Source organism: Staurois parvus, unplaced genomic scaffold, assembly GCF_062004578.1.
Source record: "Staurois parvus isolate SC_StPar_1 unplaced genomic scaffold, SC_StPar_1.0 ptg000357l, whole genome shotgun sequence".
In the NCBI taxonomy this organism is placed as follows: domain Eukaryota; kingdom Metazoa; phylum Chordata; class Amphibia; order Anura; family Ranidae; genus Staurois; species Staurois parvus.
Window position 1 is genome coordinate 1,040,001 of NW_028318153.1, and position 26,591 is coordinate 1,066,591.

General features: G+C 39.9%; 1 protein-coding gene across 10 annotated transcripts in view; it reads left to right on the forward strand.

Annotated features, from left to right (window-relative positions):
- Positions 1–26,591, forward strand: part of ESRRG (estrogen related receptor gamma) — a 1,108,989-nt gene that overhangs the window by 870,412 nt on the left and 211,986 nt on the right. For 3 of the 10 annotated variants that reach the window (XM_089684805.1, XM_089684807.1, XM_089684806.1), the window contains one exon: positions 22,413–22,573. The exons of the other annotated variants lie outside the window; for them this stretch is intronic. In XM_089684805.1, the coding sequence (XP_089540931.1) occupies positions 22,557–22,573 (17 nt within the window). In that variant the 5' untranslated portion in view covers positions 22,413–22,556. The remainder of the gene's footprint in view (positions 1–22,412; positions 22,574–26,591) is intronic. 10 annotated transcript variants of the gene reach the window in all.

The following is a 26,591-nucleotide window of genomic DNA, read 5'->3' on the forward strand; positions in this document are numbered from 1 at the left end:
TGCTTACTTTTTATAGGCTTTTTTTCCTTTAGCCTTGGTTCACACTAGTGCTGCTACTCCAGCATGATGCCTTTTTCATTGTGTTTTGGTAGTGCGCCTTTGTGCGTCTTTCATGCTTCAAGTGGAGAAGAAAACTGGATTTATTTATTAAACCAAAAATGCACTAAAACACATGTACATGCATTTTACCCACCCTTTTGTTGTCTATGGGGCCAAAAAAAACCACGCTGAAGCTGTGCTGCATAGCTGTTAACGGGCACCATAGAGAATAATGTGATTTCCATTGTAGTGCAGTGCAGCACAACAGCAAATGCAAGAGAAAAAGCACTACAGTAACTTCCTTTAACAGACCAAGTTGTCCAGACAATGTAGCATTTAGAAGGTTGAGAAAAACCATTTACCAGTGACAGGGGTGCTTAACATGGTCAGCTTTTATTCATTTAGTAAAAACCTTCATCCTAAAAGGAAATAAAAATCAGTTTCTGTAGCTACTTTAAAAGTGTTTATTGCAATGTGGCTTAAAGAGGAGTTCCACCCCCCAAAAAAAAGATTGCCCCTCCCCCCCAAATCCTGTAGCTGCTGACTTTTAATGTTAGAGCACTTACCTGTCCAGGCATCCAGCTCAATCAACTATTGGGTGCTGGTGCCGCCATCTAGACTAGGGTAAACCGGCAGTGAAGCCTTCATAGCCAGTTTTCTACTGTGCATGCGCGAAGCATGCTGCGCTTTGTGAGTGGACTGCAGTCTTCTGAGACCTGTGGGGGGAAGGAGCGGTGCCAAACTTCTGTGTCAGTTTGCTGTGGCAAACTAAGCCAGAAGTGGGAGCAGGAACCTGTCAAAACCAGGTACCTGCTGCCCCCCAAAAGGTGCTAAATGTGGCAGCGGGGGGGGGGGAGGAAGTCAAGCGGAGCTTCCCCTTTTGGGTGGAACTCCACTTTAAATTTATACTACCCTCTCCAGACAATTCTGTGGATCAAGGGTGTCTCCATTGTTAACCCTAACCCAGGAGGTTTGTTACTAACCAGATTACCAGGTGAAAAAGAAGTCTAAAAACATAAAACTAAAGCAGCTGACACATCTTAGCACTGGTAAGCTGCTACTTATTAAATTTTGGTTCTTGGATTTGGGTACGCTTCAAGCAAGCAATGATGGGTAGCAGCTTGTTTCACCATAAAAAGGAGTTCCTACTAAAAGTACCTTAAAACATTATGGACAGCAATGTTAGGAAAAGTTCTTTGTTGGGCCAACTGTATCTTTCGGCCAGCCCATATATATGAACTTTAGCACCTTGTTAGTAGGTTTTGGTTCCCAAATATTCTCAGTCAGTCTACACCTAGATGTTTCCTGAAGTGCTTGACATGGACCATGGACAACCCCAGTGAGGACTAAGATGAGATTTTTGGGATCCTGGCATCTATTGTGGATGACTACTCAGGCTCTAGTAATGTTAGTTTTCAGGTGTGATCTTTTTTTGTTTCATATTTTTTGTCTGTAGAAAGACCTCAGAGGTACCAACATTTGCATGGATCTTCACAATAGGGGCTTTTTTAGCCAGGTGAGGCTTGGCTCAAAAAATTCACACTACAGCATAATGATTGTGCAACAAGTTGTTGCTGGAAAAACAAAACTTTAAATGTATTGCTAGATGGTAGAATTCCAGGGTTTGGTTTGGTATATTGCTGTGCTGCAATATATCAGGTTACACGTTCATAGCTGAATGTGTTAGAAGAAGGACAATCCCTCTCCTGATTTCCTAATGCTGAGCTAGTGCTGAGCTTTCCTCCTAGACAGCTCAGCATGCACTGAACACAGTAAAGCATAGGAGCACTCTGTTTTAAATCTTTATTAGTTATATACGGTATGTTTCTACCAATAAAACAAAGCATAAAATATCAGTTTATAAATTAATAAAAAATAACCCCAAAACACTATAGTTTTCCCTTAAGAGGGTATTGTGGATACTTTTAAGTTAAATATCAGGTCAGGACCAATAGGCTTAACCATCAAGGGGATGATATGGGCAAATTAAAGTGATTCTAAAGGTAAAAAAAAATAAACAAAAAAAACAAACAAACATGCCATACTTATGCATTCTGCAATGGTTTTACGTGGAGCAGCCCCGATTCTCCTCTTCCCGGGTCCCCTGCTGGTGCTATTAGCTCCTCCTCCCTGCTGAGTGCCCCCCCATAGCAAGCTGCTTGCTTTGGGGGCACTCGTGCATGCCTGCTACCAAGCATGCTCTGTATGTCCTCACAGATTGTGGCTTGGCCCCACCCCCTTCTCCTTCCTTACTGGCTTTGATTGACAGCAGCAGGAGCCACTGTCTCCTGCTGCTGCCCCTCTGTCTAGTGAGGAGAAAGAGAACTGGAAAAGCAGCTGCTCTCGTGCACATCGCTAGATCGAGATTGGGTTCAGGGGCTGGGGGGGGGGTTGGATTGCAAAAGGTTTTTTACCTTAATGCATAGAATGCATTAAGGTAAAAACATTGTACCTTTAGAACCACATTAAGTCTATAAGAATCTTACTGGTTAGAATACCTGTTCCAAGACACCTTGGAATTTTGCATAGGCTAAAAAAGTTGACTATTTTACAAAATATACTGAATGTTTCTGGACAAGCCTGAGCTTAGATTTGTATTACAAATAGCTGTAGCAGGACTTAATTGGCACTGTGGTCTGCTGGACTTGAAGAAGATAAGTTAGAGATCTGTGATGCTGACTTTGTGGGTTTCATTTATGATTCAGCTCCATCTGATTAATGATGCCTTTATCATTCCACACATAAATTAGCCACACAAATAATCATCAAATTACTAATTATGTGCAAACTAAATCGATTTGATGCCCAGTTTTAGCAATGTGGTCTATACAGGAAATGTCTACAGAGTTCATTCCTAATAAATTTTCAACATGTCATTCCTGTCTGGAATAAAGGCCTTCTCTCTGATGAGACCTCATAATTTTCAAATGATTCAGAAACATACACTTTGAGTATATTCAAAGCCAAAACCTTTTTTAGGTTCTGGATAGAGTACAGAATGATCATTTAGGTTTTTATTGCTGTCTTTGTCCCCACTGGCAAGATCCACCCTTTTGTATTCGTGCTGGTGAACATTGCCACTAGGACACAAAGAGATGGGGAATCCCAACATTTCCAGTTGCCAGTGGAGCAGCAGGTACAGACAAATCCTCCAGTGGGCAAACATGTCTAAGAAGGAATTTACCCTCACCTTGGAGAAATTTCTCATGTCCTGTTGTGTCTCTAGGGCAGGAAATAAAGGTAAATTTGCCCAAAAGGACACAAAAATAACTGATATGAGTTTTAACTACAGCTTATTCTATCAAAAACAAACAAAAAACGTCTAGCTTTTGATATATTTTAAAGGAGAAGTACAGCCAAAGCTCTTTTGGCTGTACTTCTCCTGTGGATCACAGGAGAGTAGTTCGTTCTGCACTCCTGTGGCTTGTTTTCAGCTGACAGTGGACTGAAGCCCACTGTCAGCTGATGTCACTCAGCCGGTCCAGGCTGGGGAAAGATCCCGACTTCAAAGTCAGGATCCATCCCAGAATCTGGAGCTGCACCTGGCTCAGCCTCTCAAAGAGCTGCTGAGAGTCTGTGGCAGCCACTCCCCCCCCCTCCACAGCCCAGCACTTCAGTGAGTGTTGGAGGGGCAGAGCAGAGAGTGGTGACTTGCAATCACCGCTCTCTGCTCAGAGTGGCTGTGAGAACTCAGCGATCAGCAGTCATGTGATTATTGAGTTCTCACACTTAGAGCTGGCGGGGGACAAATGCAGCATCGGACCCATGTTGCATCCACCTAGGTCAGTATATTTGCGGGAAAAAATGCAAATCCCATACTTCTCTTTTAACTGGTTATATTTTATAGGCACAGTAACATCTTAATTTATTGTAGGTAATCAATATATACAAGCATGCTGATTAAAATGGAATGAAGTATTATGCTTTGTTCTCTATCAAAAACATTTAATAATTCAAATGAAGCAGTTAAAATTCAGAAACTTCTTCAATGTGGTTTTATGGTAGACCACCTCCACACTCTTTGGTTCTATATGACCTCTCTTTATTTATTTTTGTTGAAGCTGTTTTTTTTTTCAAAGGGCCATCTAATACATACTTTACATGTTATTGATTTTCAAACTGATGTACATACTTTTGCGATCTGCTCTAGTGATTTATGACAACATATTTTGGAATGCGCAGTTCTGTAGCTTCTAACTTCAGCTTGTTCAGTGAAGCTTTGACAATAAAACCTGGAAGCTGATTGGTTTCTAGGCAAAGCTGCACCAGATTTTGCACTTTCCAATTTTAGTATATCTCCCCCTTTGTGTCACTGCCTCACCTCCTACCCACTCTTTGTACTGCTACTAGACATTTTTACACTGGTGACACACGTATGTCAATTATGAAGAAATAATGATTGCCTAAACTCACTATGCTTCCTTAAAGTAATACTAAATAATATCCTTATTTTTCTAAAATAATCCATAGACATCCACTACTTAATGACCATGTCATCTGTTTTTCATTATATTATTTATTTCTGTGTTTTTCTGCCACTTTGCACACTACAAATCTCATAGTCCACAGTCCATGATGTGATTAAGCAGGGGAGGGTGGCTACAGTCCTACATACAATGGGGCCGTGGATAATGAATGTAGCCACTCTAAAAGGAAGTCAGATCACAGCAACAGAAAAAAGGGAATTTGGGGATTTGGTGGAGACTGAGAGCAGCAGTTAAGTTCAGGATACATACTTGAATAGACCTTTTTTTTTCCCTTAGACCAGAGTTTAGTGTCACTTTAATACACAAGTTTCAAAATAACAAATGCAATAATTTAAGGCTTAGAAGAATGTTTTAGTATAGAACAATGTTTTTCAACCTTCTTTCACCCTTTAAAATTATGCACAATCTTGAAGGAATTTCACCCTTTCTAAAATGTAAAAAACTAAAGCAATACCTATGCATCATGACACCACCCGCACATGAAGGACACCCAACATTAGAAGTGATTTATTCCTCCACCATTGCAAACATTTCTCTTCTTCTTCAGATTCTCCCCCTCTCTATTAAGAGAGGGTCGGTGGCAAACAAGGATGCTGTGCAGGCACCCAATGTCCTCTTTGGTTGTTAGGGTGACAGTGGCTGGCCGGTATAGTACCCAAGGTTGTAATGCTGCACAATAAAAATGCATTGCTTTGTGTAATAAACACAGGCTTAATCCACTCACTGGCTTGTTGACAATTTTTGGGCAATTTGTGGCAATATTTTGGCATTTTGCCATGGCATCCCTGAAGAACCAAGAAGGCACCTCAGGGTGCCAGAGCACCCTGGTTGAAAAAGTCTGGTATAGAATAACACTCTTGATAACAAGTGCACATTTTTGTAGAAGGTCTACCAGTGAGACCAAGAAGAGGGGCGATTGAGTAAGAAAGAGGGACAAGGAATTTGGTTCCAAAAAAGTAATTCCCTCCAAAGGAGGGTCACTTAGGAGGTATAAACCTAGCACGAGCTCTCTTTCTATTGTATATCCACATAAATGCCTTTCACTCCCACCTTGAGTTTAACTGGAGGAAAGTTAAAAATGAATCTTGGAAAGTATTATTTTACCGAAAGGGTAGTTGATGCTTGGAATAAACGTCCAGCGGAGGTAGTGAGCCAGTCAACAGTAAATGGCTTCAAACATTCTTGGGAAAAAAAAATAGATCTCTCACAGGATATTTTAAAAATGTTCCTCCTCTTGGCAACAGCATTTTGGCAGAAAATAAACACCTGAAGCTTGTCAAAGTGTCTAATACGTTTACAAGCGTTTAGTTGCATTTACACGCATTAAGCGCTTGGGCATTACTTAATTTCATTGGCCAGAATAATAATTTATTCTGGCCATTGAAATTAATGTTCAAGTGCTAAACGCACTTAGCATTAACACACCTTTAGGCGTGTGTAGGCGTGTTTAGCTGCGTTTACATGTTTCAAGCATTTTTGCTGCCAAAACGCTGCTGCTCCTGGACGCACTGGCACTAGGTTTGTTTAATGCTGGTAAATGCTACTGCTACTAAAAGCTTCTAAAATTCTATGTGTGCGTGAACACATAGGATAACATGGAGGGCCATTTGGAAGTGGGAAAAAAAAAACGTCTGGCGCCCTTAAACGTGGCTGTAAAAACACCCTGTGTGCATGAAGCTATGCTCAGACAAAAAAGTTAATAAAAAAAAAAAAACAATATATGTATAAAAAAAAAAGACTAGACTTGATGGACTACTCAGTCTTTTTTTCTGCCGTGTCTTTTCTATGTTTCTATGTAACAACTTACAGAGTGGATACTCAGCATCAACAGATTTCAGTAAATTACACCAGCTGATAAAATGGTTTCATGACTTTTGGAAATAATTAGAACTATACAGGGTTTTATACGTATTCCCAGAGTTACTCTTTAAATATATAGGTCTAGCAAGCAAAGTGCAGTGTCTGGAGCATACAGAAGTGCCCTATTTGATAGATTATCACTGTATTTATGGTCCATGTCCATTAAAGACTTGTACTGGACTTGCGACCTCGGCAGTGTAAAATGCAGAGCACGTTATAAACCTGAGACACATAAAAAGCCGGTCTCATCACCACGCTTTGTCTTGACAGAAGGGTAGCTCTTGCAAGAACAGAACCTGCAGGCCATGCTGTCTGTCACTACTGTTCAAACAAACACAGGTCTTTGGTTCCAGATAACACTCACCACAATCTGCTTTCAAAATCACAGTTTTAGGTTGGAATTATAGACATTTAATCTCAAGCCTTTTTAGAATCATCATATTTTATTAGTTTATGTAAAATAGATATGTTTTTAGCAATTTTTATGATAATAATGTTCTTGCTTAGCCCTGTTTAATGCTGGCTCTGTTGTAAAACCTTTTTATGCCAGTGAATTGATGTTTTTGAAACAACAGAAAGCTTTTATGATATAATATGATGGTTAGGAGGGACATGAAGACGCATTAAAGTAGCTTTAAAGTAAATCTGCGGGGTGGGTGATACCACAAAACAAGTAGCAGGAGCAGGTAGGGGACAGTATAATGCTCGGTACATACGTCTCCTAGCAGAATCTCTAAGGGCTCATGTACATGAGCTTTTCAGATGAGTTAAGGTCAATCAGAGATCAGATTATGCTTTGCTTTTATTCCACCACACAAGCCATTGTGAGTACATAATAAATGAACCAAATGCAACAAAAAACACAATGCAAATTTATAAACTCATCCCAGATGCCTGTGTATACCGGCCCTAAATTAGACAATGCCCACAGCCAGGGGCGGACTGGCAACTCATGGGGCCCCCGGGCAATTGGGGATCATGGGGCCCCTGTGTCCTTGCCCAAACTCAAAAAAGCCTATGAAAAAGGTACCAGGGGCATCTCATGGGGCCCCCTACTGACCCCGGGCCCTCGGGCAGTGCCCGAGTTTCCAAATGGTCAGTCCGCTCCTGCCCACAGCTATTATATGCAAATCTCAACTTTCCTTGAGGTTGGACTCCTCTCCTCTCACCTCAGGGAACCCATGCTGCTCCTTAAGGGTCAGTTCACACCACAAAAACGCACTCTATATGCATTCCAGATACGTTTTTTGCTTCCAGTTCATACCACACGCAGTTCCGGTGCAGTTTTGATGCAGTTTGCTATGTTCCAGTATGGATCTGTGCAGAAAAAATGCAGCATGTTCTACTTTTTTTTTCTGCAACAGAAACCGTCTGGAACTGACTGCTCTAGTGTAAACCAGGGCCATTGGAATACATGGAAAACAATGTGCATGCATTTTTTATGTAGAAAAACAAAACGCAGTGGACTGCATCTAGTGTGAACTAGGGCCATTGGAATACATGGAAAACAATGTGCATGCATTTTTGATGCAGAAAAAAAAACGCACTGGACTGCATCTAGTGTGAACTTGCTCTCACCCCTGGTTCACATATATGCATCCGTGTGGGCCGTGTTTTGCGTAGGCACGAGAGCCCATTCATTTGAATGGACTCCTGTGCCCCGTGACACGCAGGGAAGAAGTCCCTGTCCTTCTTACGAAAACGCAGCCCACACAGGAACCTCTGTTCCCAGTACAGTTGCATTTTCCAGTGCGGGCGGAGTGCCATTAGAACTAATGGCAACCGCCGGTGGGTCCGCATTCCTCTGTGCGGGTGGTGCGGCTGCACAGATTTTCCACAGTGGCACCACCCACACATATGTGAACCAGGGGTTAATGTTATGGTGGGTATGACTGAAATAGGGAGGGGTCAAGCATTGGGAAGGGTGTGATCAAGTACAGCTTTTTCAGAAAAGATTAACATTTAACTTTACCTGCTGCTGTCTTAGGCCCTACTGAACAATTTCACATGCAGTGTCCCTGAACATAACCTCTACTTATGTTTTGGTTTTTTTTTATCATATGCTTATTGTTAATTGGCCAGATTTATGACAGGTTTAAATGAAAGTGTGCATGGTATCAGCCCACAGTACAAGACTTTGATAAAGGATTTACCCTTGGTCTTGTGTCTTGGTCTTGTATGGTGTGGCGATCGGAGTGTATTTCTTAAGGCACGAGTCGTAGTTTGCACTTCGTCTTAGCCACATTCCCCATATGAGTCGTTTATGTTATCGCTAATCCTGACGTTCTTGGATTAACATCATAACTAGTATCCTAGGATTTTATTTTTCTGTATATTTCTGAAAAAATTCTCAGTATTTTTTGTGACACATGGGGCAACCAAAGCTTCATGGTCTCATCTGTTAGAATTCTGAAAATTAATCTCAGACGCAAGGAAATTTGTTTGTGATTTGACAGTTCACTACAGGAAACTGCACTACATGCTATGAATCAACGTGTGTTCTGTAATAGACAGGGCTTCACCCCTTGTCTCCACTCCTACCCACCTCTGAGCACTGTTCCTTGGTTCCACACCCTACCAAACTCCCAGTACCGCCCCTTTTAGAGAATGCAGAAACAAGTTTCATTTTGTGGTGCTAAGTAATTTGTGTGGAATTTGTTAATGATGAGAAGAAAAGTATTCAAATAAATCTGCAGCCAACAACGACAGACCTTCCCCAGCAACAATAGTTCTCACCAGCAACAATGGATCACCGTAACAATACCCCCCAGAAACAATAGACCCCAGGAAGCAGCAACAGATTTCCCCACAGCCAACATTAATAGACCCTCTAGCAGCCAGCAACAATAGACCCCCTCCATCAACAGTAGATCCCTCTCAGTAACAATTGGCCCCCAACAACACAAGACCCACCCGCAGCAACAGTAGAGCGCCTGCAGCAGCAATAGATCCCCCAACAGCCAGCATCAATAGTCTGTCCAGCAGCCAGCAAAAAAAGACCCCTCCCTCAACAGTACATACTTCCCATGGAACAATTGACCCCCCCAGCAACATAAGACCCACCCCCAGCAACAACAGTTCTTCCACCGGCAGCAATAGACCTGCCTGCAAACATAGATCCCCTCCAGCAACAATAGATCCCCAGCAGCCAGCATCAAAACACCCTCCAACCCATCCCAGCACCCCTTCCCATTACATACATTGAGTGCTGGAGATGCCGGAATTGCGTTCTCCCACATTCCTGCTTCAAAAAAGACCTGTTAATAGAAATCTATACATAGAGAAAGATTAGGGGGCTGCCCTTTCTGCCCTCTTTTTGAAAATGCTAAGCTGTATGGCTGTCGTGCTTCTGGAAGGAGTGTGTACATCGGGATGATGTAAGAACAGTGATTTGCAGTCTGCTTAAAGGTTAGACAATCAACATGTTTAAAGGTTGAAACAATTCAATCATCGTGGTAGCCAGGCAACCTACATTTTCAAAAGGAAACACAAGCAATGACAACACCCATGTATCGGTATTGGTATTGTTTAGTTCTAAAACAGGCAATTACACCTTTAAAGTTAAAAAGCATATAAAATGTTGATCTGCACTTCCATTTCAATGTGTCTCTAAAACCCTAGAAAAGTATATATGCCTGTTAAACCCAATTAAGAGATCGGTAATTGTATTTTGCTTGTGGAGACCTGAGATGGTGTCATTCCCTTGGGAGACAAAGCTTACATCCCAGTGAAATACGCAGCCACCAAGTGGCCATTAGCCCATGGTAACCGGTTTCGGCATCTGCACTCAGCTGCAAAATGAGATTGAGATCGCTTTTCATAAGTTCAGTCAAATGCATGCAACCGTGATAGTGCCTAACACCAGTGAAGTCACAGTTTGCAGGGCCATAATTTAATTAAGGGATTGTCATCTTGCTAATATTCTAAGACTGTTTGGGAGTTTGTAGACAACTTTTTATTTTTTTGGAAAACAGATATGGGTTATTCTTCCTTTCATTTATTTCTTGCATATAACTCCAGTATTGCAAATAACAAAACCTATTGATTCATTGATGACAGCCTATGTTCCCACAAATTATTCTCTCTACCACATTGGCTTTCCTAGGACCTCTTTTAGGAGAAAGCGAGTATCTTGATTTTAAAGAAAATATCACATTGTCACATATAATACAAGTACTTAGTTTATAGTTGTAAACTTCCTGCTCATTTTTAGTTAATCCCGCAGAAGTACATATGGAGCATAATCAAAGGTTGGTGGACACCTGGTCATCACTCCAATGTCTGAGCTTGTTGGACATCCCATTCCAAAACAATGGGCATTAATATGAAGCCCCCTTCACCCCAACCCTGTACTGCTATAACAGCCTTCGTTCTGCTGGGAAAGCTTTCTACAAGATTTTGGAGGGTATCTGAGATTGTGTGCCCATTTAGCCAAAATAGCATTTGTAAGGTCAGGAACCAATGTGGGGTGAAAAGACCTGCCTCACAATTGGTGTTCAGTTCAATCACAATTTGTTCAGTAGGGTTGAGATCAAGATTCTGTGCAGCGTACAGTAAGTTCCTGCACAGTCCACACAAAATCTATCAAGCCATTTCTTTATGAAGTTGTTATTATGCATGGGGGCACAGTCTTGCTGGAACTGAAAAGAGTCCTCCCCAAACTGTTTAGGTGGAGCTGTCGATTGGCCAGGTGATCAGTTTCCAATGTTCTTTGGGTTAAAGCCTCATGATCCAGCATGCTGAGTGTTGGAGGACTTCGGAGGTAAAATTGAGGGACAGATGGTTATTTTTTTACATCTTCCTTTTTTTATGCTTACTTGGGGTGAATGCTAGGAGCTACAGATCCACTTTAGAAGGAATGTAATGCAAACAACGGTCCTTTTCACACTCTGCCAGTGCAGTTGTTTTTCGAATGTTTACACTTGTTTGGCCTGCAAGAGGAAGTATAGTCTGTCATTTTTAGTGTAACAAGTTAAATCCCATTAGTTGAGCAACAGTGCTTTTTATATAGCCACATCTTAATACAGGCTGTCTCTCCGCTCGCTGAATGAGGGCACTTATCATGGTTCCCCACTCTCATCCTCAACTTTAAGAATTATGAAAAGCAAATTCCAGTTACACCTGTCCACCTTGACAGCCAGGGGAGAAGATTGTAGCCATTTGGATTAAAGACATATCCATCAGAAGCTGCTCTAGACAGGTAGTTATACGTCTCTTTAGAATATATGAATCCCATCGGCTGCGTTGTAGGAAGCGGAGAACGCCGACTTTATATAAATAATTATCCTATCACTGATATACTGTGCACCATTGCCATATATTCTTCCTAGAGCGCCATTCTCAGCCTTATAACCTGTAACATAAATCTTTAGTCTTCTTATTAAATAAAATGTTCAGAATAACATTTTCTGGGTATGGCGCACTTCACCAATCTTTTGCCTCGTTACTCCGCGTCTACATCTGACAGTTTGAAAGGTAGTTTAGCTTAAGTGTAATGATAAGTGTTACCTAAGTAACGACATTTCCCTTTCTTAATCATGTAGCTTTTTAAGGTTTTTGAATGCATGGCGTAACTCGATAACTATAGTCATTTATAACAATGCAAAACAAATATCTGTTGTAGATAGCTTACTGTTGAGCTGAAGATTTTTTTCCTCTATTTGGGTCAAAGCTCAGAAGTTAACATTGGAAGAGGTTTTACCTTTTGTGACTATTAGAGATAGAAAGGCATGTACCAGATTATGCGATACGTTCCAAAAAAATAGCACATTAATAATGGCTCCTGATGTCTTAGCTTCCACAAATTGATTTATTCAGATGGTATTCTGGAAATCCCCAACTGGGATTAACTTGGAGCTGAAGTTGTGGGTTTCGCACACTAGTTCACTTACATACTCTCCCCATCTCGCGGTGCCTGGGGAGCCCTGGTCCCACTCAGTTGTTTCATCCACTCCTTCCCCTCTTCCTCTCCCGATTTCATTTTCTTGCATCCCCTTTACAGTACCTATCTAACCATTTAACAGGCATGTTCCAGAGTTGTAGGACAACCAGTTTGGGTTACTTCACCTACTCTTCACCTTACCCATAAATGAAACCTTGCTGTTTCCCATGTTGTGTTGTTAATATAAATCAATAGGACAATCTAAGTAGGTGACAGAACAATGCTTATTATGAAGGTCACCAACTGTGTTAACCAATGGTACCATTAGTTTTGCCAGGGGGCAGACACTAAGGGGTTTATTTACTAAAGCTGGAGAGTCCAAAATCAGACTCCCTTCTGCATAGAAACCAATCAGCTTCTAACCTCAGCTTGTTCAATGAAGCTTTGGCAATGAAACCTGGAAGCTGATTGGTTTCTATGCAGAAGGGAGTCTGATTTTGGACTCTACAGCTTTAGTAAATAAACCCCTAATTGTCTGCCCATCATCTTGGTCATAACTTTGCAAAAACTGTACCACTTTTCTCCTTTTTTTTGTTGACCGACATGCATCTAGACCACAATATGTATTTGATGTGATATGGTATAAAACAAAGAATTAAAAAAAAAACATAGCCATTTTGCCAGATTATATTGGAGTCTTTTTCCCTTTCATTAAAATAATACCTGGTGATCCTGCCATGAAAGTCCTGTTCAGTTACTTCCTGTTATAAGGTGACAACAGCCTGTTCCTGTCTTGCAATGCTTTTCCTGTGTTGTCACCCTATTGCATAGGCTTCCAACAGTAACTACAAGAGGCCAATTTAGCACACAGCGCAAGCATGGTTCTCTGTTCACCATCAGGAAAATTAAGAATTGCTATGTGGTTTTCACAGGAGTGAATGTAGACAGGAATTTGCAAACTGGAAGCTAAAAGTAGATAGGGCCAAAACTGAAGCAAGATGCATGTTTAGGATAGAAGATCTATGTTTTAAATTAATTTTATCTGGCCTAGACATGTAGAATTCCAAAATAAAAAATATAAATCAGCACACAACAAAAAATTGTTGAACAAGGTTTGTTCATGTTTACGGAAATGTAATTACTGAACCTTATCAGCAGCACCACCCAAGATTGCAAACTCATCCCTTTACTGAAACTTAATTTATTCAAGTTCTGTGTTGTATTAAATGTAGGCACAGCAACTGTATAATTTTAACTGGCCAGTCATTAAAAGGATGGCTTGACAAATTATATTTGCATTTTAAAAAAGTACGCAAATAGTACATCTGAAATACATAATTTTCCATGGACATCAAACACCACTTAGAATTATCTTTTGACATTTTATTGCTATTAGTTATTTTTCACCTAAATTAATATGTAGATTCTTTTATAATGATATACAAATTTGTTACACCACCCAGATAAGAAAAAGTGAATTTTGGACCTTGGCAGAAAATTGCTCGATTTTTGAAAGAAGAGAACTTTGATATCAAGCAATGTGCATGCCATCTCTGAGACAGTACTTAATGGACTTTTAGAATGTTACAACAAATGTAACTTTTAGCCTGGCTGTGACACTTTCATGTCCTTAAGTGTGATTTTGTGCACCTAAAGGCTGTTTGCCATTTAGAATTTGAAATCCTCATTTTTGTATGTGTTCATCATAAGTCACATCTTGTTACAATTCAAGACTTGCTGAAGCATAGATTTTGAAATATCAGAAAGGGATAGACTGGAAACACCTATTTGTCACACTTTGCCATTTAAAACTACACAGACTGCAAACCCTGTACTGTGACTCCTAACATACTTCAGTGATACTTCACAAATAATGGCCTACATTATTTCATATTAGTCAATACACATAGAAGTAGTCTGTAACATGTTCTTCTTCTTGTAGTCAGAGTTTATTTGACATTTAAACTGGAGTTTAGCTTTTTTCTTTCAATTTCTGCAGATATGTCTAAGCAACCCAAAATGTATTTCTGGTTTTGGATGAACTCTGGTGGGTTGAATTGCCTGCCAGTTTGTGTCTTAACCAAAATTTTGGCTGTGTATCCCAACCATATTGAAAGGTAGTGTTACTTTCCCCTTGGAGTTGCCATTATAGAAACAAGTGAATTGAAGAATACACTAGAGACGGTTTGCAGCCTGCAAATAGTTTGGGGTATTTCACTACAGACACCCAATTACTGGTAGGATTAGCTGCATTTTTGTGCATGTGATTGAATTTGTTTTCTTAAAAATACACTTAATGCAACATATTAGCAAATAACAACACTGTAGCACTGGGCAGTTTTAAAATATATCCTACCTGCCTATCCTGCCAATACCAAATAGAATAAGTTGAATATTAACTAATTAACCATTGAACAAAACTGGCCCTCATACTCCTCAGATTATTATTATTTTAACTATTGTATTGTTTAGCATTTATGTCAGTATAATTAAATAGCTAAAAAAAAAAAAAAGGTGGGAGGTCAATTTTGCAAGCTAATTATTTATATATATATATAACTTTTTGTTTTATTTATATATATATATATATATACTGTATATATATATTTATTTATTTATTTAATTTTTTTTTTGTATTATTTTATTTTATTTTTTTCCTTACAGAGTTGACACACCTCCCCCTCTATTCTGTTCTGTAGATTGTACAGGAGTTTACTGACAAAGTAAAGAAAGATTCTATTAGCATATAAGACAAGTCAGGGGCACACCCCTACCCAAGCTCAGTACATTTATCTCACAGACTGTATTTTCTATTTTTCTCTATCTGGGATACATCTCAGAAAAGCATCCATGCAGCTCTGCATTTTACGTAAAGCCAATACCATGCTTCTTTCTAAAGGTAGTGGGAGTATTAGTATTATAGAACTAAACCAGATTAGGGCGAATGTGAATTAGATTTGCTAACAGATGGCGCGGTGGAAATTAAAGGTGCTTTACGAATGGAAGAGACAGCGGCTCTGCTTTTCTCTCTGTCTTTCTTTCATGCGCTTGATAGATGGGTATAAATCACAACAATCCCGTCTTGACAGCCAATTTCAAGAATTTGATCTGGTTAAAGACGCGGCATCCCTGCAGCCCGTTCTCTCGATTTTTCTCCTCGGTGCGGTACCTTGTCATCCTTCTAGAGGCTCAGTCACCTGCCTTTCCCTAATGGCATTCCTCTAATTACAATTTTAGCTCTTTAGTGTAATTACTTTGCTACATAGACATATTTTTCCAGCTGTCTCTCTGCAGTGTTTTCTAGTTTTTTTTTTCCTTTTAATACAACCCTAGCTGTCATTTTTAGAGGTGTCTCTGTAAATATGTTTTCTTTGAGTTACATTTACAGTCTCTGCAGTTCGTTAATTATTTTTAGGAGGATTTTCATTCCTTGAAGGAAAAAGCAGTTAATATTGGCTAATAATATAACCCTTTTGTTAATAAAGGACCGCTTTAAGGAAATAAACCTTACAAACTGTTAATAGGCTTCATAAATGTGTATATACATCTATGCAGAACTGAGGTTTGTACCATTGAACTTTGCAAAGTGAATTTCCTCTTTGCAAGATAATTTGCTCTTAGCTTAGTGAATGAGGTGAAGCTACAGAGTTTGCATGTTCTCCTTGTGCATGCGTGGGTTTCCTCCCACACTCCAAAGACATGCTGCTTAATCGGCTCCTGTCTAAATTGCCCCCAGTATGTGTATGTATGAATGTGAGTTAAGGATCTTGGCTTGTACACTCCTTCAGGATCAGGGACTGATGTAAATGTACAATATATGCAAAGTGCTGCGTAAATTGATGGCACTATATGAGTCCCTGTAATAAAATAGTAAATAAAATGAAATAAACTCTGCTAACTTCAGTCATTCAATCATTTGCAAGGAAAAAAAATTTTTTTTTTCATACACAGGATTGGGTATTCATTGCATAGTGAATTTCTCTGACCTTCAGTAAGCAAAGTAAAAATTTCCTTGCAAAGTGAAAATTTCCTTTGCAAAGGGAAAATTCTCTGCTCCTTCGGTAGACCAACCCCATTGCATCAGCAATTTAAGGTACTTATATTGCACCATAAATGTACGCAGGGCTTTTCATATATATTGTACATTCACATCAGTCCCTAACCCTCAAGGGGTGTCCCTATGGTCCCTAACTTACATTCATACATGCACATATTAGGGCCAATTTAAATATGATCCAATTAACCTACCAGCATGTATTTGGAGTGTGGGGGGAAACTGGAGTACCCGGATGAAACCCATGAAGGCACAGGGAGAACATGCAAACTCCAGGCAGGTGGTGCCATGGTTGGGATTTGAACCAACAACCCTAGTACTGCCAGACGGAAGTACTAACCATTTAGCATTTGTGTTATAACTGAACATTCCCTATCTTTTATTGGCCATTTCAGGATGGGAAGAGGCTAACAACAGTGCCCTTCTAATGGATTACTAGAAATGAAGTTTGTTGTGTGTAGCAACATAACTCCCTTTGAAGTTACAGTCTAATATCTGATATCTACAACTTTAAATCTATTTCTGTGTTACTGTACCTTTTTTCCTAAGCCATTTTTACATGTTGTTTCTTGGTCCCTTTGGTGACTATTAGTTAACTTTTATCTTACAGGTCAGGGTTCAAAAATAATGGATCACAAAGGTTCTTGTGCTGTTTTAGCATTTTCCACTACAGATTTGTCCATTAGTTTTATGTTAATAGCAAAAAAAAAGTTATTTTTCAACAGCTAATTTACACTACCTATTCTAAAAATTCACCAACTCTTGGGAAAGAAAAGGAAAGACAACCCCAGGTTTTAATTTAAATACCATGTTTCCCACTCATTATCAACATATCTCATGACCTGATGTTTGCAATAATGACTGATTCTAAGCCAGACGTACTAAAATATTCCACAGCGTTGCAAGCTGTAACATTACGACTGTTATGCCATCCCTGCAAGAAACAACCTTCACCATCAGGAGCAACAGTTTGAATTTTTGGATCCCAGGAATTGCGAACGTGCTGAATGGGTTAAATGCTCAGTAGGCTAGGGGGCACATTATCTTATTCCTGCAAGCTTCCTCCTCCCCCAAAGCAGTTTCACTTCACAATCCAGCAGGTTGCAGCACTCTGACATCACTGCGTACAATGCAGGACCAGCAGTCCTGCATTGCACAAGAGGAAGATAATGGTCAACCCACATTCTGGGGTTTCAGTGGAGAATGTCAACTGCTGTGGGAGGAAAGAATATGGTAAGTATATGTAATTAAAGTAGAACTGTAGGCAACCCCTTTTTTCCCACTTTGGATAGGGTAATGGAGGGTTAGAACCCCTGTCAGTTTATTATTTGCCATCTGAGTCCTATTGAGGAGATTTACCTTTGCCTGCTGCCCCATTGCCAAAACAGGAAGTTAGGGAAAATCCCTGAAAATTAAGGGAATTCATTGGGGACCCCCAGATCACCAGAACTAGTGTCTCCATTGGAAAACTTCCCCTCTATTACTTTTCTGTAGACAACCCAAGATTTGGGAGTTCTTTTACTTTCACCTTTGATGATGTTGGTAAAGAGGACAAATAAAGAGGGTGAATCTCCCTGACAGGGGCACAGACATCAATAAAAACTGATAAGTGTTCCTAAGCCTTTCCCCTCTAGCCAAACAGGCATTTAACCAATGCAGTGCTGGGGGGCCCCACTGCTTGGGTAAATTTAACAGCAACACAAATGAGACCTTTACGTTTTGCCTTAGAAATTGAAGTAAAACACAAAAACAGTCAATATCTGTAAGCTATCGGTCATTGTAAATATATTATTTTACAGTGCACAAGTGAATATTTGTCTGATAGTTTGTTTGGTTTTCTATGCACAAGGTTTTTGAATTACACACGTAACAAGGAGCAAATTAGCTGTAAGTTGCTTAAAGCTGAAGTCTATGATCTTAATTACATACTTACATTAGTCAGGCTTGGCACAATGTAAATATGCATATCTCATACCTAAGGGACCGCTGGGGAAGCAGACAATCACTGTAGTAGTCAGTGCTACTATAAGGATCACCATAATCTTCTTGTGTCTAGCAACTGCCCCACTGCATACTGACCAAAGTGGGCTCCTTGCTCTGCATCACCACCATTCACAAAATGCCTTGTATTTTTTTCAGTGAATACAAGGTGTTCTCCAGATGGATGAAGTAGAGAGGAGGGGTGGTAATGTCATGATCTCTATCTAACTCAATCAGATAATTCCTTGCATTCTTGAAAAATTTTAAATATAACCTCAGCCTGACCCTGGATGATTGTTGCAGTTGCCTGTGTGTGAAGATTGCCAAAACTTTAGATATACAGTAGGAAGTTGTATCTAATGACATAACTGTGATTGGCTGTGGGGAAGGGCAGGTGGGCAGCCTAAATGAGGATGGTAGGGTATGTAAGGAAGCATAAAGGATGCTGTAAAACAACGGTAGTTAAACTCTGGCCCACCAGCTGTTGCCAACTCCAAGTTCCATGAGGCATTACAAGACTTTAACAGCCAAAAGTAAGACTCCCAGAGCCAGAGCAACAATGGGACTTGTAGTTCTGCAACAGTTGTAGGTATGAACTAACCCAGGACCACCAGGAACAGAAAATAACACACAATAGGATCTGACAGACCTTTTCTGATGTCTATATCAAGGAAAGCTGTGAGATCCAGGTTGAATCCTAAATTCCTTCAAATTGCTTCCCTTATTCCTAATTTTCTTATTTGTCTAGAAAGTATTTTTAAATTTCCACACAAAAGAGATGATATGTACTGTAAAAGAAAGCTTTTTTCAGCTGCACAGCTAGCAAGGTGAGCTATTCCTTGCATACACTTGAAAGGTTAAAAATGACAGCTTACTACAGTGAATTCAAATACAATTATGCAGTCACTTTGTTTGTCAACTGGAGCTCAGTCTAACATATGCCGAGATGCTGCCGCAAAATAGGAGGAGAGGAGTCTGTCTCAGGAAAGAACAGATCTTTTCAAAGAGGCAACAAACAGTTGGGGAAAATGATGTTTCCTACCGACAATCAAATCAAGTGTAGTAACAACTCGCCAACTCCCCGCTGCTAGCTGACAGCACGCCGAAGCACGCTGGGACAAACATTCACTTAAATATTGATTGCAGAAGAACGTCATTCTGTGACTTACACAGACGTTCCACAAAAGAGAAGGAGATAAAAATTATAGACTTCTATCTCTCAGGAACTTTTGCAAATGTGACCTTTTTTTTAAATTTTCTTTATAAGATAATTGGCTAGGTTTCAGTCTTGCAAGAAGCACTGCCATGCCTGCCCAAACTCTTTTTATATTCTAGGTATGCAAAGTCACTGTATTTTTTATTATAATTACTTCTAAAACTTTCTAAGAGTTCCAGCACAATGGCACTAACCATACAGCAGTGAAGGAGGTGTTTTAAAAGGTTGATGTGGTCTTGAATGATACAAAGATATAGTAGGTACACTGCATCTTTTTGAGACAATAAAGGTTACCAAAACTACAAGCAGATGAAAATGCAAAAAGGCGTTCCAAAAGTACCTTTAGGTAAAAGTAACAAACAAGTTTAAGGTCAGAACTTCACTGGATGCAGGCTTGTTACAGGTCATAGACTCTCCAATTCAGGGGTCTTCAAACTCACTAAACAAAAGGCCAGTACTATCCTACTGCCCTAGAGACCTTAGGAGGGCTTGTCTGTGGCCAGTGGGAGTAGAAAATGCCTCATCTTTGGTATCATGGGATGATTAGGGTCCAGGGTGGATGTCAGTAGGAGAAAAATTGCCCTATCATTGGTGTCAGTGGAAGGAATAGTGCTCCATCATTGGTATTAGTGGGAGAAATAGTGCCTCATCATTGGTATCAGTGGGAAAAATAATACCCTGTTCTTGGAGTCAGTGAATGGAATGGTGCCCCAAGGGTCAGATAAAGGCAAGCAAAGGGCCACAGTTTGGAGAACACTGCTCTAGGTAATGATGCTATGATGATGATACAGGCACTAACTAACAGACGTTCAGCCAGAAACAAACCTAACATCCACAAACTTAACATCCTGTCCTACTTTCTTCTGGTCAGTGACTGTGGACAGTACTAAAAACGGCACCTTCACAAGTCAGTTCTGTTTACTATAACTCAAAATGAGCACCCCCTGAAAATGCACTAATAGTTGTTTCCAGAAGAAGAAGCTTTAGGTGTCTGAAGGTAAGAGCAAAGATATTCTTTGCACTTACCTCCATACCACCAATCCAGAGATATTCAGCCACAGTTCAGGCACCAGCATACATCCAGAATTAGTGGTCAGCCTCATACATTTCAAGCTTGGGGTTCAGCACAATTAAAAGCTACTTCCAGAATCATAAATGAAAAGATAATGAATCCAGTTTTGAGAATGTAAAACCTGGTGGCTAACGTCTATCATCTTAAATCTTGAAATAACAAGACACCTGGGGTGTTTTAGAGTGAATGCAGTGTTATCTTGCCTCCATGCCACCAATATGGAAACCTTTAGCTAGCAAACTCATTTCCCAACACCCAGTACACTTCCTCCCTCTGCCATACTGGCCAGAATTAGTGGTCAGTCTAATATGCCTGGGTTCAGCACAATGAAAGCCAAAGACAAGAATTGCTACTAGACCCCAGTATGGTTTCTGTGAAAAAAAAAATGATTCCAGTTTTGAGAATGCATAATCTGGTGGTCCAGAACTGGCATCTATCTTATATCTCATTGACATTCCAGCAGTGAAGTCTTCTGCTCATTAATTTCCACTTTTTATGCTACTGTCACCTTACATAAATGGAGATTCAACAGGCAGAATAAAAGCCCCTCATATTGCAGAGATGGTTGAATAGAGCTGGGACTAAGGAGCAAGGATAGTCTTGGTTGTTGGTGGACTCACCCTTAAAGGATAATATTTACAACATCATCATGTGACAGTTCTTCGAAATGCTGTGATTGTTTTCTATTTATGCTGCACCTTGCTGGATAGATATAATTAGATTAGCTGGCAGCAACCTTTGGAATGTACCTGCTTTTGTTGTGTAAACATTTATACCAGATGTCAGCACTAATTAATGTCACGGCATGACCATGTAGAATTTTAGCTCACCTCCTAACATTATTCTTTTATCTGCATAAATGGTTCTCTAATAACTTATTTTGAGGTGGAAGTACTGTAGCTTTCCCATATTTTATAATGTTTTTCTTATTATCTGATTATAACCATTACTTAACATATTTTAGGTTTTCACTATAGTTTGATTTAAAAATGAAAGTATTTTAGAATTATTCACAATCCCGATAATGATCTTGTGCGGTGTTATAATGACATACTGTAAATGTTGGAAAACTGAAATAGCAGAATACACACTTTTCTCTGTGTCCTTATGTTAAATTTAACAAGCATGTATGAATATATTTCACATGTTGTAGTTTTAGATTCAAATTTTATTTTTTTATTTTTGTTTTTTTCATTTTTATACATTTTTTTTAAATTTTAGTTTTATTTAAAAAAAGAAGTAGCAGCTTTTACAACTGTCTGTGTGTCTTTATGTTAAATGTAACACATTTATGAATATATTTCACATGTTGTAGTTTTAGATTAAAATTTTAGTTGTTTATTTTTTAGTTTTTAGTTTTAATTAAAAAAAAAAGAAGTAGCAGGTTTCACAATTTTCTGTGTGTCTTTTAGTTAATTGTAACAAGCATTTTTCAAAATATTTCACATGTCGTAGTTTTAGTGGTTAATAGTGATAGTATGATAGTCTCACCCACATCCACCACTACCATAATGTGACAGTTTCATCCATCTCACCCACCACCATCGCAGCTACACTACTCCCAACCACCACCACACCACCACCCAGAAAAAAAAAATAGTGATAGTGTTGATGATCATTTTAAGTCCATGCCTGTGTTTTCCTGCATTTAACAGCATGTGCATTAACTTAGGCAATTTAAACAAATCATATGAAGAAACAATAGGATAGCTTAAGTGAAAACTGTACATCATAAGAGTCAGTAGATCCAGAGGTAGAGGCAGCTGAAGTTACATAGAAATCTTGGCTCTTTCTGTAAAAATCTACCCCTTCTGTTTCCCAAGCCTCCCTATTGGTCATTCAAGCCATCTTTCACATTAAAGAACCAGTAAGGAAGCTCAGGAGATCAGAGGGAACTGGGCCAAAGCTCGACACTGACAGCAAATATCCAGATTCGTACTCAGCAGCCTATAGCTTTGAATCTACTCATGCTTTGTCAAGGAAGGTAATGTATGCTTATATATTTTGTCATCATTATTTTGAACTGTTCAGGTGTAGAAAAATATGCAAAATGCAACACAAATGTTTGAAAACTCATAAAACATGTGAACAGAACAACCAAAACCTAACTACTCTTAAAACTGCTCCCTCTCCCCTCCTAACACCTATTCTGACTATCCTGTGTAAGAAAAGATCTATATACTTACCTATTCTCAGGCTGCTTTAGTCCCATCATGTGATTGGCTCCCCTCAGTCAGCCAGCTCCACCTGCTGGGGAGAGGAGGGATTGCTGACAATGGATGGGCCAATTTGAAGCCTATGGGTGGTGCCACCGCTCCCAAGCATTGCCAGGGAAAGAAAATGGAAAATGGGGCAGAGTGTAGTCACACTATAACAGGAAGTGCCTGACTTTAATGGCAGGATCATTTAGGTATCATTTTAATGGAAGCTGCTGCTTTAAAATTATTTAAAAAAATTACTTTTGAACTTACAATAATATGGTACAGCTTATATAAGATATTAGCAGTTGGGTTTGGAGTAGAGAGTCCACCCCAAAAGATGACCCAGCTCTATCAATCTTGGAGTATCCTAACCCATTTTCCATTATTTAAAATAAACTGAAAATCTACCCCAGTGAATATGGCCCTTCATCACCACTGTGTCCGGAGTTTCCACCCAGGTTTACACAATGTAACACCTTAACATTTATGTATCGGTTTGCATGGACAGCCCTTTATATTCTCTATAACAGTGCTGCCTCTGTCTTTTTTATTTTATTTTACCAGCCTGAACAGTTATCAAGAAGCAGGTCATCCCATTTATGTTTACAGTATGTGTGTTGCTTAGACATTTGTTAGAAAAGCTATAGTCTGCTCACACATTTCACTTTTATTGTGCATTTCCATTTTTATCTGTTTGCTTAAAGAGAGCCTGGATTCCAAACGATGCACTCTGGCAAGTTCACATCATTTTGTTTCTTAGCCACAGAACAGTTGGCACCAGCTGGGCCCCTCCTGATGCCAGAGTAAAATCACTTAAAATAATATAGAAGAGATTATCTCACAACAGAACGCATGCTAGTAGCTGCAGAGCAGATAAGAACTCAGGAGTGTGCTTGAGATGTGTCTAGCCTGCCTGCTGAATGAACCAAACTGGGATTTCAATACAGTAAAGATCTTTGTAGGCTAATTGTAACATTAGAACAAATGTATATCAATACTGTTATAGCAAACGGACATCTGTTTAATTACATGCTAAAAGCTAATGAACTTTTGCAGCTAAATAAAAAAAAAAAAAAGAGGAAATAACAGAATGGGTATTTGCTGTAGATGAATTGAAATAGTAATTCACAGGCCAGATCTGCCATGGGAATTTGCAGTTAAATAAAATTGGTTTATCTATATATATATACTGTATATATAATTTTACAGAAAACAGTAGTTGATGCTTGGAATAAACCCCCAGCAGAGAGTCAGTAAGCAGTAAGTGAATTCAAACATACCTGGGACAAGCATAGATTTACTCCAAAAAAATCCATACATTTAAAAAAAAGGGGCAAACCCAATGGACCACGTGGTCTTGTTTCTGTTGTCACTCTTCTATGTTTGTGATATATATATATATATATATATATATATATATATATACACATGCACACACAGTGTATATACAGTCCATCACTGTAAGTGGCACTCTCAAAATGATCTGAGTATGTTGAGTTCATCTGGATAGTCTTTGTTCTAATCTGAGTGCAGTGCCCACCATTGGACTATATATATTTTCCCATTATCCCGTATGTACTATCCCATTATCCCAAATATATTGTAGTCCACCATTGGACTATATATTTAAAACTAAAGTGATATTAGATATTAAAGGCTCAGTTTTTTTTTTAATACCAAGCATGTCATACTTACCTGCTCTGTGCAGTGGTTTTGCAGCCCCTCCTCTTCTCAGGTCCTCTGCTGGCGCTCCTGGCTCCTCTCCCCTGCTGAGTGCCCCCCTAGCAAGCCTCTCGCTATAGCAGCACTCGTGCATGCTTGCACCCGAGCCCTGATATGTGTACCTATAAGACACACAGAGTGCGGCTCAGCCCCATTCTCTGCTCTTTCCTCACTGTCTGTGGTTGAGATCAGTGGGAGACAATGGTTCCCACTGACGTGTCTCAGTCAATGAGGAGAGAGAAACTTGGGAGAACCGCTGCTCTTGTGCGCAATGCTGTATTGAGATCGGGCTCGGGTAAGTATTAGGCAGACTGAGGGGGTAGCAGCAGACAAAAGGTTTTAAGAGAAAAAAAAACCTTCAGGCTAGAGGCCACTTAATCCTAGAAAGTATTATTTTACCGAAAGAGTGGTTGATGCGTGGAATAAACTTCCAACCGAGGTAGTGAGCCAGTCAACAATAAGGGAATTCAAACATGCTTGGGACAAATACTTGGACATAGATCCATACTCAGATAGATAGATAGATAAATAGATAGATAGATAGATAGATAGATAGATAGATAGATAAATGGGGCAGACTCAATGGACCACTTGGTCCACGTTTATATATATATATATGTGTGCACGAAAAGGAATATTACAAAAATATTTTATTTGGGGCCACCAAGGGGATAGGAGACCTATCTAAGGGGTACAAATGAAGGCAAACTAAGGGTCATGCCAGATTTTTTACACAAATTCTTTACATGCCTGCTTTGGTCTAAAAAGGCAGTGCATAGGCATAAATAGGCATCCTCTCTGCATCAACTCCTAGGTGCAGCTCTTACAGTGTCATATCACATGTGTTGCTGACAGATTGGGCAGATGATCACACGTGTAAACTGCAGCTAACAATCAGTGTTAGAGTTAGATTTTAATTGCTAAAAAATTGTTGCAGAAGAAGAAAAGAAAACCCTTCAACATTATTGTATGGCCCTTATATAGAGCACTTAGGAGATACTGCAGATAGGTTGCCTGTTTTGCCTATGCACTGTCTTTTCTCTATCATCTCAGACCGGAGCAGACATGTAAAGAATGTGTGTAAAAAATTTGACATGGCCCTTAATTTGCCTTCCTCTGTACCCCTTCAGATAGGTCTTTTATCCCCTTAGCCTATTGTGTAAAGAATCAGATCACAGGGACCAAATTGATAATGAGGAAATCAAGAACTGGAATAAGCCTGCAGGTTGGGAAATTCAGAGCAGTGATACAGAAAGTCAGTGACGGGACAAGGTCATCTAGTGCCAAGGGACAACATGCCAAATTTCAACACCTCCCCCCCAAGATCCCAATATTTATGAGCATTATGTGTAAGCAAAAATCCCCTTCTCCCCAAAGAAAATTGAGCACTAATCTGCATGCGTACCCCCTGAGTACAAACTACCCTTCCTCCCAGTACAAATGCACCCCCCCAACTGAAATCCCCCCTTCCCAGTACAAATCTTTGCTCATCATCCCCCTAGCTCTAGTCCTCCCTCTCCCCATATGCCCCCAATACAAATCCCCCCCCCCCCCCAAAAACAAAAATGTCCCACTCCTAGCACAAAACCTTTAACCCTCACATTTCCTCTCCAAGTATAAATCCCCCCTCCCAGTAAAAATTCCCCTCTCCAATCCCCCATCCTAGCACAATTCCCTCCAAAGCCCCCCCCCCCAGCACAAATACACCTCAATCATCCCTACTAGCACAAACCCCCCCCCCCCCCACCTCACATGAAACAACAGTGCCCAGGGCAACTGATCCTCCTGCCCACCCCTGCAGAAAGTACTAAAGCCACTGGATCAGCATGACAGCCAGGGATCAGGCATTTGTAGAAGACATCCACAATTGCAGCCTCTCTACTTTCTCGACACAAGACTCCTTTACTGCCTGACTGTTATTATTATTATTGGAGCTTGTTTATTTAGAATGGGCTGGTAGTGCTCCGTAATGCAAGAAAAAATGCACTTCAATGCCTGTACATTGCCTGCTACTGGAATAGTTATTTGGGGTGCCATTCAAAAGTAATGGCACTGCACCACAGTTCGCACATTTCCGCT